Source organism: Leucopleurus acutus (assembly GCF_964270905.1).
Source record: "Leucopleurus acutus genome assembly, chromosome: 7".
NCBI lineage: Eukaryota > Metazoa > Chordata > Mammalia > Artiodactyla > Delphinidae > Leucopleurus > Leucopleurus acutus.
The window spans coordinates 21,891,580-21,907,978 of NC_139150.1; the positions used below are offsets into that span (position 1 = coordinate 21,891,580).

At 38.3% G+C, this 16,399-nt stretch overlaps 1 protein-coding gene across 1 annotated transcript in view; it reads left to right on the top strand.

Annotated features, from left to right (window-relative positions):
* SHOC1 (shortage in chiasmata 1) overlaps positions 1-16,399 on the top strand; it is a gene marked incomplete at both ends in the record, with an annotated part of 95,564 nt that overhangs the window by 47,741 nt on the left and 31,424 nt on the right. The window contains 2 exons of the mRNA XM_082843643.1: positions 8,380-8,484; positions 11,995-12,173. Coding sequence (XP_082699769.1) covers positions 8,380-8,484; positions 11,995-12,173 — 284 coding nt within the window. The remainder of the gene's footprint in view (positions 1-8,379; positions 8,485-11,994; positions 12,174-16,399) is intronic.

Genomic DNA, 16,399 nt, shown 5'->3' on the forward strand with positions numbered 1-16,399 from the left:
AGAAACAATAACAAGGTTGACGTCAAATTTCTTGTCAGAAATAGTGCAAGTGATGTTGAGCATTCTTTCATGTGTTAGAAGAAATGCAAATCGAAACTACAATGAGATATCATCTCATACCGGTCAGAATGGCCATCATCAAAAAATCTAGAAACAATAAATGCTGGAGAGGGTGTGGAGAAAAGGGAACACTCTTGCACTGCTGCTGGGAATGTGAATTGGTACAGCCACTATGGAGAACAGTATGGAGGTTCCTTAAAAAACTACAAATAGAACTACCATATGACCTTGCAATCCCACTACTGGGCATATACCCTGAGAAAACCATAATTCAAAAAGAGTCATGTACCAGAATGTTCATTGCAGCACTATTTACAATAGCCAGGAGATGGAAGCAATCTAAGTGTCCATCAACAGATGAATGGATAAAGAAGATGTGGCACATATATACAATGGAATATTACTCAGCCATAAAAAGAAACGAAACTGAGTTATTTGTAATGAGGTGGATGGACCTAGAGTCTGTCATACAGAGTGAAGTAAGTCAGAAAGAGAAAGACAAATACCGTATGCTAACACATATATATGGAATCTAAGGGAAAAAAAGGTCATGAAGAACCTAGGGGTAAGACGGGAATAAAGACACAGACCTACTAGAGAATGGACTTGAGGATATGGGGAGGGGGAAGGGTAAGCTGTGACAAAGTGAGAGAGTGGCATGGACATATATACACTACCAAATGTAAAATAGATAGCTAGTGGGAAGCAGCCGCATAGCACAGGGAGATCAACTCTGTGCTTTGTGACCACCTGGAGGGGTGGGATAGGGAGTGTGGGAGGGAGGGAGACACAAGAGGGAAGAGATATGGGAACACATGAATATGTATAACTGATTCACTTTGTTATAAAGCAGAAACTAACACACAATTGTAAAGCAATTACACTCCAATAAAGATGTTAAAAAAATTTTTAAAAATAAAGAAATAGTGCAAGTGAAAAGAAGGTGGAATAACATCTTTAAAATACCTGAAAGTGGACTTCCCTGGTGGCGCAGTGGTTGAGAGTCCGCCTGCTGATGCAGGGGACGTGGGTTCGTGCCCCGGTGTGGGAAGATCCCACATGCCGCGGAGCGGCTGGGCCTGTGAGCCGTGGCCGCGGAGCCTGCGTGTCCAGAGCCTGTGCTCCGCAGCGGTAGAGGCTACGACAGTGAGGGGCCCACGTACTGCAAAAAAAAAAAAAAAAAAGAAAAAACCTGAAAGAAAAAACCACCAACCTATTCTGTACTAGGCAAAAATACATTACAAAAACAAAGGGGAGCCCTCTGTCCCCTTTCCGGAGCGGAGTGGAGGCGCACTTACAGGTAACGAGGAAGGATTTATCTGTGATCACTTGCAATCAAGGATGCTCAGGAAAAACCTGCAAGTCCAGGAAGCATGAATACCTGTTTGTGATTGGGAGCAGAGAACGGATAAAGCTATCGTTTGAGCTCCCCCTGCTGGTCGTGAGTGATGCTTTTACCGGAAGACAGATGAAGAGAGTGCAAGCAGTATGGCTGAAAGGTGGGGATGAAACGACTTTACCGTTGCTGTTACACTCCTCATGGTAAAGGGGTTGCTTCACTGCCCGGAATGAAAAGCCATTTTCAAGGGAACTCCTGGCATCCGTTTTAAGAGAACGGCGTGCATGGCCACACTGCGAGGCTTCGTCTGAAAGGCAGAAGTGGCAGCTGCCGTGTGGATGAAAAGCTTTTGGTGCTCCAGCCAGGAGGCAGGGCTCTGCCTCTGAGGTAGGAGAGCCAACTTCAGGACACTGATCAACAAGAGACCTCCCAGCTCCACATAATATCAAACGGCGAAAATCTCCCAGAGACCTCCATCTTAACATCAGCACCCAGCTTCACTCAACGACCAGCAAGCCACAGTGCTGGAAAACCTATGCCAAACAACTAGCAAAACAGGAACACAACCCCACCCATTAGCAGAGAGGCTGCCTAAAATCATAATAAGGCCACAGACACCCCAAAACACACCACCAGACGTGAACCTGCCCACTAGAGAGACAAGATCCAGCCTCATCCACCACAACACAGGCACTAGTCCCCTCCACCAGGAAGCCTACACAACCCACTGAACCAACCTTAGCCACTGGAGACAGACATCAAAAACAGGAGGAACTACGAACCTGCAGCCTGCAAAAAGGAGACCCCAAACACAGTAAGATAAGCAAAATGAGAAGACAGAAAAACACACAGCAGATAAAGGAGCAAGATAAAAATGCACCAGACCTAACAAATGAAGAGGAAATAGGCAGTCTACCTGAAAGAGAATTCAGAATAATGATAGTAAGGTTGATCCGAAATCTTGGAGATAGAATGGACAATAGATTGGACAAAATGCAAGAATCAGTTAACAAGGACCTAGAAGAACTAAAGATGAAACAAGCAACGATGAACAACACAATAAATGAAATTAAAAGTACTCTAGATGGGATCAATAGCAGAATAACTGAGGCAGAAGAACAGATAAGTGACCTGGAAGATAAAATAGTGGAAATAACTACTGCAGAGCAGAATAAAGAAAAAAGAATGAAAAGAACTGAGGACAGTCTCAGAGACCTCTGGGACAACATTAAACGCACCAACATTCGAATTATAGGGGTTCCAGAAGAAGAAGAGAAAAAGAAAGGGACTGAGAAAATATTTGAAGAGATTATAGTTGAAAACTTCCCTAACATGGGAAAGGAAATAGTTAATCAAGTCCAGGAAGCACAGAGAGTCCCATACAAGATAAATACAAGGAGAAATACGCCAAGACACATATTAATCAAACTGTCAAAAATTAAATACAAAGAAAGCATATTAAAAGCAGCAAGGGAAAAACAACAAATAACACATAAGGGAATCCCCATAAGGTTAACAGCTGATCTCTCAGCAGAAACCCTACAAGCCAGAAGGGAGTGGCAGGACATACTGAAAGTGATGAAGGAGAAAAACATGCAGCCAAGACTACTCTACCCAGCAAGGATCTCATTCAGATTTGATGGAGAAATTAAAACCTTTACAGACAAGCAAAAGCTGAGAGAGTTCAGCACCACCAAACCAGCTTTACAACAAATGCTAAAGGATCTTTTCTAGGCAAGAAACACAAGAGAAGGAAAAGACCTATAATAACGAACCCAAAACAATTTAGAAAATGGGAATAGGAACATACATATCGATAATTACCTTAAATGTAAATGGACTAAATGCTCCCACCAAAAGACACAGATTAGCTGAATGGATACAAAAACAAGACCCTTATATATGCTGTCTACAAGAGACCCACTTCAGACCTAGAGACACATACAGACTGAAAGTAAGGGGATGGAAAAAGATATTCCATGCAAATGGAAGCCAAAAGAAAGCTGGAGTAGCAATTCTCATATCAGACAAAATAGACTTTAAAATAAGGACTATTAAAAGAGACAAAGAAGGACACTACATAATGATCAAGGGATCGATCCAAGAAGAAGATATAACAATTGTAAATATTTATGCACCCAACATAGGAGCACCTCAATACATAAGGCAAATACTAACAGCCATAAAAGGGGAAATCGACAGTAACACATTCATATTAGGGGACTTAAACACCCCACTTTCACCCATGGACAGATCATCCAAAATGAAAATAAATAAGGAAACACAAGCTTTAAATGATACATTAAACAAGATGGACTTAATTGATATTTATAGGACACTCCATCCAAAAACAACAGAATACACATTTTTCTCAAGTGCTCATGGAACATTCTCCAGAATAGATCATATCTTAGGTCACAAATCAAGCCTTGGTAAATTTAAGAAAATTGAAATTGTATCAAGTATCTTTTCTGACCACAATGCCATGAGACTAGATATCAATTACAGGAAAAGGTCTGTAAAAAATACAAACACATGGAGGCTAAACAATACACTACTTAATAATGAAGATATCACTGAAGAAATCAAAGAGGAAATCAAAAAATACCTAGAAACAAATGACAATGGAGACACAACGACCCAAAACCTGTGGGATGCAGCAAAAGCAGTTCTAAGGGGGAAGTTTATAACAATACAAGCCCACCTTAAGAAGCAGGAAACATCTCGAATAAACAACCTAACCTTGCACCTCAAGCAATTAGAGAAAGAAGAACAAAAAAACCCCAAAGCTAGCAGAAGGAAAGAAATCATAAAAATCAGATCAGAAATAAATGAAAAAGAAATGAAGGAAACAATAGCAAAGATCAATAAAACTAAAAGCTGGTTCTTTGAGAAGATAAACAAAATAGATAAACCACTAGCCAGACTCATCAAGAAAAAAAGGGAGAAGACTCAAATCAATAGAATTAGAAATGAAAAAGGAGAGGTAACAACTGACACTGCAGAGATAAAAGAGATCATGAGAGATTACTACAAACAACTCTATGCCAATAAAATGGACAATCTGGAAGAAATGGACAAATTCTTAGAAATGCACAACCTGCCAAGACTGAATCAGGAAGAAATAGAAAATATGAACAGACCAATCACAAGCACTGAAATTGAAACTGTGATTAAAAACCTTCCAACAAAGAAAAGCCCAGGACCAGATGGCTTCACAGGCGAATTCTATCAAACATTTAGAGAAGAGCTAACACCTATCCTTCTCAAACTCTTCCAAAATATAGCAGAGGGAGGACCACTCCCAAACTCCTTCTACGAGGCCACCATCACCTTGATACCAAAACCAGACAAGGATGTCACAAAGAAAGAAAACTACAGGCCAATATCACTGATGAACATAGATGCAAAAATCCTCAACAAAATACTAGCAAACAGAATCCAACAGCACATTAAAAGGATCATACACCATGATCAAGTGGGGTTTATTCCAGGAATGCAAGGATTCTTCAATATACGCAAATCTATCAATGTGATAAACCATATTAACAAATTGAAGGAGAAAAACCATATGATCATCTCAATAGATGCAGAGAAAGCTTTTGACAAAATTCAACACCCATTTATGATAAAAACCCTGCAGAAAGTAGGCATAGAGGGAACTTTCCTCAACATAATAAAGGCCATATATGACAAGCCCACAGCAAACATCATCCTCAATGGTGAAAAACTGAAAGCATTTCCACTAAGATCAGGAACAAGACAAGGTTGCCCACTCTCACCACTATTATTCAACATTGTTTTGGAAGTTTTAGCCACAGCAATCAGAGAAGAAAAGGAAATAAAAGGAATCCAAATCGGAAAAGAAGAAGTAAAGCTGTCACTGTTTGCAGATGACATGATCCTATACATAGAGAACCCTAAAGATGCTACCAGAAAACTACTAGAGCTAATCAATGAATTTGGTAAAGTGGCAGGATACAAAATTAATGCACAGAAATCTCTGGCATTCCTATATACTAATGATGAAAAATCTGAAAGTGAAATCAAGAAAACACTCCCATTTACCATTGCAACAAAAAGAATAAAATATCTAGGAATAAACCTACCTAAGGAGACACAAGACCTGTATGCAGAAAATTATAAGACACTGATGAAAGAAATTAAAGATGATACAAATAGATGGAGAGATATACCATGTTCTTGGATTGGAAGAATCAACATTGTGAAAATGACTCTACTACCCAAAGCAATCTATAGATTCAATGCAATCCCTATCAAACTACCACTGGCATTTTTCACAGAACTAGAACAAAAAATTTCACAATTTGTATGGAAACACAAAAGACCCCGAATAGCCAAAGCAATCTTGAGAACGAAAGAAGGAACTGGAGGAATCAGGCTCCCTGACTTCAGACTATACTACAAAGCTACAGTTATCAAGACGGTATGGTACTGGCACAAAAACAGAAAGATAGATCAATGGAACAGGATAGAAAGCCCAGAGATAAACCCATGCACATATGGACACCTTATCTTTGATAAAGGTGGCAGTAATGTACAATGGAGAAAGGACAGCCTCTTCAATAAGTGGTGCTGGGAAAACTGGACAGGTACATGTAAAAGTATGAGATTAGATCACTCCCTAACACCATACACAAAAATAAGCTCAAAATGGATTAAAGACCTAAATGTAAGGCCAGAAACTATCAAACTCTTAGAGGAAAACATAGGCAGAACACTCTATGACATAAATCACAGCAAGATCCTTTCTGACCCACCTCCTAGAGTAATGGAAATAAAAACAAAAATAAACAAATGGGACCTAATGAAACTTCAAAGCTTTTGCACAGCAAAGGAAACCATAAACAGGACCAAAAGACAACCCTCAGAATGGGAGAAAATATTTGCAAATGAAGCAACCGACAAAGGATTAATCTCCAAAATTTACAAGCAGCTCATGCAGCTCAATAACAAGAAAACAAACAACCCAATCCAAAAATGGGCAGAAGACCTAAATAGACATTTCTCCAAAGAAGATATACAGACTGCCAACAAACACATGAAAGAATGCTCAACATCATTAATCATTAGAGAAATGCAAATCAAAACTACAATGAGATATCATCTCACACCAGTCAGAATGGCCATCATCAAAAAATCTAGAAACAATAAATGCTGGAGAGGGTGTGGAGAAAAGGGAACACTCTTGCACTGCTGGTGGGAATGTGAATTGGTTCAGCCACTATGAGAACAGTATGGAGGTTCCTTAAAAAACTACAAATAGAACTACCATATGACCCAGCAATCCCACTACTGGGCATATACCCTGAGAAAACCAAAATTCAAAAAGAGTCATGTACCAAAATGTTCATTGCAGCTCTATTTACAATAGCCCGGAGATGGAAACAACCTAAGTGCCCGTCATCGGATGAATGGATAAAGAAGATGTGGCACATATATACAATGGAATATTACTCAGCCATAAAAAGAAATGAAATTGAGCTATTTGTAATGAGGTGGATAGACCTAGAGTCTGTCATACAGAGTGAAGTAAGTCAGAAAGAGAAAGACAAATACCGTATGCTAACACATATATATGGAATTTAAGAAAAAAAATGTCATGAAGAACCTAGGGGTAAAGCAGGAATAAAGACGCAGACCTCCTAGAGAACGGACTTGAGGTTATGGGGAGGGGGAAGGGTGAGCTGTGACAGGACGAGAGAGAGTCATGGGCATATACACACTAACAAACGTAGTAAGGTAGATAGCTAGTGGGAAGCAGCCGCATGGCACAGGGATATTGACTCGGTGCTTTGTGACAGCCTGGAGGGGTGGGATAGGGAGGGTGGGAGGGAGGGAGACGCAACAGGGAAGACATATGGGAACATATGTTTATGTATGACTGATTCACTTTGTTATAAAGCAGAAACTAACACACCATTGTAAAGCAATTATACCCCAATAAAGATGTTAAAAAAAAAAAAAAAAACAAAGGGGAAATAGAGGTGTGTTCAGACATACAAAAACTGAAAGAATTCATCGGCTGCGGATCTGCACTGTAAGAAATGTTTTCCCAAAGACAGAGGAAAATGATACCAAATTTGGTTTCTCTGCTCTCTTCTTTTCCCTTCCTGGTCATGATTGACTTGTTTACACAAGTCCTTCCAGGGGCTGGAGGTACTACCCATAACTGGTTTTTCTGTTGCTCCTTGATTCCCAGTGACCACTGATTATTTGCTTCGATCTTCATTGCTTAAATCAATAGTTTTCATACTTTTTTTAAAACATCTTTATTGGAGTATAATTGCTTTACAATGGTGTGTTAGTTTCTGCTTTATAATAAATTAGGCCTGGAATCCGGTCTTCGTGGCCGCACTTTTGCATGCAGTAAAATCCAATCTATCATCTTCAATAAGCTTGGAACTACATGGAACCTATTAATTAGATAATTGTCTTGTCCCTATAAGTACCTCTTTTGTTTGAGTCATATCTTTGGACAAATATTCCCAGGTGTCTACCTCCATTTCAATGTATTGCTTTACGTTATGATCCTCCACCTTTATCTAAACCAGTTGGCAAGTTATGAGTTTAATTTTCTTCTTGTTACATAACTGGGAATCATTGTCCTTCTTCCTACCAAGAGTAGAAATAATTGAACATTCTTTGGAAGCAGCAAAGTATGAACTCTGAGGTTAGCTGTAGGGGTTGGAATGCCAGCTCCATCATTTATGCACAAATTGACCTTGGGCAGTTACCTAACCTCATTAAGACTGTTTTCTCATCCATAAAATCAAGATCATAGTAAACTTGTCTGATAGGGTTATTGTTAGAGATTCAATGAAATAAACAGATTATATACAGCTTGGCACATAGTAAGCACTCAATAATAAATGTTATCTATTATTGTTAAGCATTCTGATATATATTCTAAAATTCTAATGTATATTCTGTCTTTAAATATGTTTTTGCTTACCTAGGTAAAAATGTTGAAAGAGAAATGACATTCAAGTATGCTGCCCTCTTACACCTTTTGGTAACAATTAGAGATGTCCTTTTAACATGTAGCTTGGACACAGCATTGGGTTGGTGTGAAAATTTTTTATTTCCCCTTTTCTTCCTATTGAAATATTTTGTCTGAAATAACGTTTACTTTTCTGAAAAAGATGCACTTTGTAAGAAATTATGTAGTTTTTTTTCCTGCATTAAACATTATATATATAGACATAATTATCATGGAATATATATTTTATTCTCCTTATATTCATTAAAAGAAATTTTCTGTAACAACAATCATCACCTAGAAAAATAGGTGTAAGGTTCTCTATTCTAGGCCTGAATTACAGACTCCTAATGGCCTTAAGGGATTTGACTGTGTAATCATTATTATGCACTGCATTTTTTTTCAACATCTTTATTGGAGTATAATTGCTTTACAGTGGTGTGTTAGTTTCTGCTGTATAACAAAGTGAATCAGCTATACATATACATATATCCCCATATCTCCTCCCTCTTGCGTCTCCCTCCCACCCTCCCTATCCCACCATTCTAGGTGGTCACAAAACACCGAGCTGATCTCCCTGTGCTATGTGGCTGCTTCCCACTAGCTATCTGTTTTACATTTGGTAGTATATATATGTCCATGCCACTCTCTCACTTCGTCCCAGCTTACCCTTCCCCCTCCCCGTGTCCTCAAGTCCATTCTCTACATCTGCGTCTTTATTCCTGTCCTGCCCCTAGGTTCATCAGAACCATTTTTTTTTTCAGATTCCATATATATGTGTTAGCATGCTGTATTTGTTTTTCTCTTTCTGACTTACTTCACTCTGTGTGACAGTCTCTAGGTCCATCTACCTTGCTACAAATAACTCAATTTCATTTCTTTTTATTATGCACTGCTTTTTAATGTAAGATGACACTTTGACATATACATTTTAGGTCCTCATTGAATATCTGTGTCTTCGAATCTTTGCTAGATGCAATATAGCTATATAGCAAGATCTTCTGCAATTTCTTTTTTAGTTGTGCATGTAAGTTAGGATATGAATTACTTGAGTATTAAAAATCAAACTATTTTGAATGTATTGAAAATTTTAAATATTTTGGAATTTTTTTCTAAACTATTAAAATCCTTAAAGTATCTGTCTTACTGCATTACTGTTTTAGGCCCCTTATTGCAGGTTGTTTAGACTTGTTTAGTAATGGTATCTTTTTAGGATTATGTTTTATAATTTAAAGTTTCTAGAACCCATTATATACAAAGTGAAAATATTTTTTCTCTGATCTGTGATGCAGACATTTTTTCTTACCTGTGACTCAGACAAATATTATTTCTCTAATCCAAGGTTTGGATAAGTGCTGGGCAGCAGCGAGTTACAACTGTACTCCCTCTACATCATTGGGAGTTGTAATACTTGGCCAAGTATTATATTATTATTATCTGGCCAGGTATTATAACTAAGTTACAGCTACCTTTAGAAAGCCCAACATGGTGCTTTTCCTTTCTTCTCCAATTAAAGCATTTGAGTGCTGATGCTGGATCAAGTTGTCTTGTCTCCATTCCCAGACAACTATAGCCCTAGTTTACAGTATCTGTAGCTAGTATAATGGTGTAGTGTCACATGCTTCTGTTCAGTCACCTGTCTTCATTATAATTTTCAGCTGCCATAGAAGATTGTCAGTCCTACCAACAACTAAGCTAACTATAAAAGCATAATAGTAAGGCAGAATGTCAGAATCTAGAATATTTGGACTTCCAGGGAGAGTACAGTTGTGACTCACTCGTGCTCAATACTTATCAAAATCTTGCATTAGAGAAATAATATTTATGGAGGATTGCTTAAAGTATATTCACCTTTAAGTACTCTATATTTTACCCTAGGATTAAGTGAGACCATTGAGAGCTATATACTTGAACTGAATTGTTTCTGTTCCTCAAAGAAATGCCTTTACTAAATCAAACTTTGGCATTACTATTTGGCTACCTTGAGGAATACTTATAAAAGTAAAATCCTTGTTGGAAAACATAACTTCTTAAACCCTAGGTACCAAGCCATAATGAGTAACCTTGCTGCCTTGGACACTTTTAGTAGAAGGCTTTCTCACTCCTCTAAACCTCTCAAAATCAAAGAGCAAGTTAGGTTGTCCTCCTTTCTTTCTCTGTGAATAGTGACAGAGGAAGAAAGGTCCATGTGGGTCTGACTGCCTACCCTGGACCCAGAATTCTGTATTTTCTCCCAGCTTCCAATTTGCTTCTTTTCCCAAACTAGCAAGGTAATTAGTTTCAAGGTTAAAAGTATAGAGTTTCACTTCTGGGCTTTAACCCAGAAATAAATTCAGTATTGTGTAATGGGTACTGTAGTAGAGATACATAGTAATGGCACAAAGGATGGTGACTGTTACCCTTTCAAGCTGAATTTTTTTTAAATAAGTAGGAGTTCGCCAAGTAAATAAAATATGAAAGGGTATTGTAGGCAGAATTAAGAGCCTAGAAGAATGACTTAGTGGGTGTATGACAAACAGTTCCATGTGGCTAAATTGAGGAGTACAAGGTGGAAAGCAAAGAGAGCTAAGCCTGAAGAAGTAAGAAAGAGCCAAATCATGAAAAGCCTTTTAAGCTACACAAAAGAGTTCAGTCAGTACTCTGTAAATGATAGGGAGCCATTGAAACAGGGAAGCTACTGGATTAGGTTTGTCTTTCAGAAGGTTACGTCTAATGGCAGTATGGAGAATCAGTGGGAAGTTTGGAGATTAGTAAGCAGAAAGAACGTAAGTCAGTCTCTAAATTGCCCATCATTCTAGCTGTATTAATATAAAATTATAATTAATATGTACATAGTATAAAAACATGAACATTAACTTTTTGATTTATTATTGTCCAGATATTCATTGAATACCTGATCTACATAAGTTACTCTACCAGGTGCTCTACTTCAGTAATTCACAAAATTCACTGTGCAGTAGAATCACTGGGAGAAGTTTTACACATAGGAATCCCTGGGACTCAATCTAGATTTCTTGAATTTGAACCTTCAAGGATAGGTCTCAGGATTCTGTGTTTAAAATTGCTTTTAGTGAGTCTGAATTTAGGCACTGCTGTTTTAGCAGCTACATAAATTAATTATGCTTAAATATCATGGATTATGAGAGCTTATAGACTAGTGAGGTTGTTAAGTCGTATACATAAATAACCAGAAATCAAGTGCAAAGCTGTATCGATAGCATACCAAGAAAATCTCAGTGAAATGCATTACCACAGGACTTGCATGTAAGTGTAGATTCTAGGGTTTAGGAAGAAGGCAATAGCATTTAACAAGCCAGAAGGCAGGAAAGGATGAGAAATATTCAGAGAATATGTAGAGTATATCCAGTTATATTGGTATTATGTAGCTTAAAAATAAACATTTGCTACATATTTCTCAGCTTCACTTAAACTTAAGGTTTTCATTAGTTTCTATCTTTGATCAAAATCAGAAAAGTAGTAAAGGGAAATTTAACTGTCTCTGCTATGACCCTTATTTCCTTTTAGGTTTTTACCATGCAGTTTCTAAAAGAACAAAAAGACATGCTTTTTTTCCCACTTTTGTTTTTAACAGGATATTTGTCAAATGCAAAAGATATCTACAAAAGCATTTTAGGCTCCTATTTGGATGACATTTGGCGACAACTGGAGATTGTACAGTTTATTAGGGAAAAAAAGCCTGAAACCAGCTACAAGATACAAGAATTGCAATGTCAGATACTAAATTGGATGCAAAGTGGACAGCAAATTAAGGTAAGTACTGAAATAAAGCAGATAACAGCAATCAGCTTATATAAGAATTGGATGTAAGATAAATTTTTGCATTTAATTTGAAATTATGAAATAGTATAGTATATACTATTTGGTCCCTTGACAGTTTTCTCCTTGAGTAAGTTAACAGGACAGAATCAGACCCAGAGAAAGGATCATTGGCATCATTATTTATATGTCTTGAATTTTTTTAATACTTTAATTTTTATTATACATAGTTTTCTGTGGATTAATCCTTTAAATCTCAAAAATTTTGTTTTCTACTTGTAAGTTCATGAACACATACCAACAATAGAACTACAGTAATTAATTTTTAGATATTGAGCCAGAATCTCATCTTATGTAATTCTAAAAAAAAAGCACTTGTTTATTTCTTGGATTATGTTGGAAATTTTTTGCCCACTCTACATCAAGCATTGAACAAAGTTTGCATAAGTAAAGATTTAAGAGAAAATACTTTAAAAAATATTTTCAAGCAGAAAAGCATCTCAAAATCTTTACACTAAATCTGGAAACAAATTTGGCCTTTTTCTTCGTTTTCCTCTGTCCCTGCTGGGGATATTCTTATCCCCAACTCTATGGTTACTTGGGTAACTTGCCTGTCATTAAAACAAATTAAATCAATCAGTAAGAAATTTAAAATTGGGGAGTGATGTCAGCATCATGGCAGGAAGAGATGCTCTCTCGGCTCTCCCCTTCAATCTGCAACCAGGAAAACATCCACAACTCAACAAAGGGGCCTTTGCCTAACACCAGGACACTGGAGAGTTCCACCCATCTGTACCTGTAAAGATAGGTGGAATGGAACCCATAGAAGAGGCAGAACTGGAGGATCAGCATAGGCAGTGCCTGCAATTTTGGACCCTGGGCTGTAGCAGCTGAACCCCAGTCCAGAGAACCCAGTAGCAGCGAGGGCGGCATCCCACATGACCCCGGCCTCCCACTTGCACTGGTACCCACAGCCACAGATAGCTGGAGCAGCCGTGGCACGAGGCCTATGACCCTGTCCCTCCAGCTCAGAGCCACCCACAGCTCTGGCGCCCCACCCTCCATCAGCAGTGAGTGAGCCCAGAAACCCAAGAGCACCAGAAAAGGAACGGCACACATGACCCCAGTTCCTCCTCCCGGCCTTCCTGCTCCTTCTGCAGTGGCAGAGCCTGTGACTCAGGGATCCCAAATGAGGCCACCGTCCTAGTACTCAGGCAGTGACATCAATAACACCAGAAACAGCAAGGCACCAACAACCCCAGAGGCACAAGCAGTGACAACAAATGCTTTGGGTGACCCCTCTGATGTAGACACGGAGGGTAGAAAGTGCCAATACTCAAACACAACCAGAGGCAGCACAGGTAAGAGAAAACAATGTTCTATAGTGCCACCTACTGGAAAATAAGAGAAAGGCTTCTATTTACAATGGAGAAAAGACAGCCTCTTCAGTAAGTGGTGCTGGGAAAACTGGACAGCTATATGCTAAAGAATGAAACTAGAACATTTCCTAACATCATACACAAAAATAAATTCAAAATGGATTAAAGACCTAAATGTAAGGCCAGATACTGTAAAACTCTTAGAGGAAAACATAGGCAGAACACTCTTTGACATAAATCTCAGCAAGATCTTTTTTGATCCACCTCCTAGACTAATGAAAATAAAAACAAAAATAAACAAATGGGATCTAATTAAACTTAAAAGCTTTTACACAGCAAAGGAAACCATAAACAAAACAAAAAGACAACCCTTAAAATGGGAGAAAATATTTGCAAATGAAGCAGCCGACAAGAGATTAATCTCCAAAATATACAAATAGCTCATGCAACTCAATATCAAAAAAACAAACAACCCAATCAAAACATGAGCAGAAGATACAAATAGACATTTCTCCAAAGAAGACATACAGATGGCCAAAAAGCACATGAAAAGATGTTCAACATCACTAATAGGGACTTCCCTGGTAGTCCAGTGGTAAAGAATCCACCTTACAATGCAAGGGACACAGGTTCAAAGCCTGGTCAGGGAACTAAGATCCCACATGCCGCGGGGCAGCTAAGCCCGCGTGCCACAACTACTGAGCTCACACGACTCAACTAGAGAGCCTGCAGGCCCCAAATTACAGACCCCACGCACTCTGGAACCCGTGTGCCACAACTAGAGAAGAGAAAACTAGTGAGAAGCCCATGCACTGCAACAAAGAGCCCGAAGTGCCGCAACTAAGACCCAATGCAGCCAAAAATAAATTAAATAAATAAATAATAAATAAGTCTTTAAAAAATTCACTAATTATTAGAGAAATGCAGATCAAAACTACAATGAGGTATCACCTCACACGGGTCAGAATGGCCATGATCAAAAGATCTACAGGGCTTCCCTGGTGGCGTAGTGGTTGAGAGTCCACCTGCCGATGCAGGGGACACGGGTTCGTGCCCCGGTCTGGGAAGATCCCACATGCCGTGGAGTGGCTAGGCCCGTGAGCCATGGCCACTGAGCCTGTGCGTCCGGAGCCTGTGCTCTGCAAAGGGAGAGGCCACAACAGTGAGAGGCCCGCGTACCGCAAAAAAAAAAAAAAAAAAAAAAGATCTACAAACAGTAAATGCTGGAGAGGGTGTGGAGAAAAGGGAACCCTCCTACACTGTTGGTGGGAATGTAAAGGGGTACAGCCAGTATGGAGAACAGTATGGAGGTTCCTTAGAAAACTAAAAATAGAACTACCATACCACCCAGCAATCCCACTCCTGGGCATATACGCAGAGAAAACCATAATTCGAAAAGATACATGCACCCCAGTGTTCATTGCAATGCTATTTACAGTAGCCAGGACATGGAAGCAATCTAAATGTCCATCAACAGAGGAATAGATAAAGAAGATGTGGCACATATATACAATGGAATATTACTCAGCCATAAAAAAGAACAAAATAATGCCATTTGGAGCAACATGGATGGACCTAGAGATTGTCGTTCTGAGTGAAGTAAGTCAAACACAGAAAGACAAATATATGATACCACTTATATGTGGAATCTAAAAAAATGGTATAAATGAACTTAGTTACAAAACAGAAATAGAGTCACAGATGTAGAAAACAAACATGGTTAACAGGGGATAAGGGAGGAGGGATAAATTGGAAGATTGGGATTGACATATACTCACTACTATATATAAAATAGGCAACTAATAATAACCTACTGTATAGCACAGGGAACTCTACTCAATATGCTGTGATGGCCTATACGGGAAAAGAATCTAAAAAAAGAATGGATATATGTATAACTGATTCACTTTGCTGTATAACTGAAGCTAATACAACATTGTAAATCAAGTATACCTCAATGAAAATTTAAAAAAGAAAGAAAGGAATAGAAAAGATGGTATGGAATTTGGAGCATGGCCAGGCCAGGAGTGCAATTTCTCTGGAATCCTCTGCCCCAGTCCCAGAGGATGCATTAGGTTTAATGAAGAAAAATGACTGACAAATTACCAGGTCACTGAGTGTGAAATTTATATTTTTTGCTTCTTGCTTTCACCCATCCAATAATTGTATCGACCTAAACAGTAAAGATATTGCTATTGTCTTCTTTATTGCAGCACCTCTGAAAAGGGAACTGCTGTGTCTCAGTAGATTTTTTTTGCTGGATAAATCTTTTCCTTGTGATAAATAAATCTCCTAACAGGGTCTTATGTTTTTTTAGAAAAAGAGAACGGCTTCTAGTTTATAACTTGTTGGTTCATTAAAATCAAGTAGAAAAAATTATTTTTACCTAAAGAAGAAAGGTGTTCGCTACTTCAGATGTGTCAGCTGAGGAACAACTTATCCAGCACCATGAAGAACCACAGCAACACTGTATCACAAAAACAAAATGACAATTCATCAGAAATCAAACTTAAAGTCATGGAATATTGCAATCTAACTGATAGAGAATTCAAAATAGCTGTCATGAAGAAACAACAAGCTACAAGAAAACTCAGAAAGGCAGTTCAATGAGCTCAGGAGTAAAATTAATGAACAGAAGGAATACTTTACCAAAGAGACTGAAACTAAAAAAGAACCAAACAGAAATTCTGAAGCTGAAGAGCTCAATAAATGAGATTGAGAATTCATTAGAAAGCACTGGAAATAGAGAAGACCATATGGAAGAAAGAATTATTGAGCTCAAATTTAGAAATCTAGAGATGATACAGGTAGAAGAGGAAAAAGAATTAAGATATAAAAAAG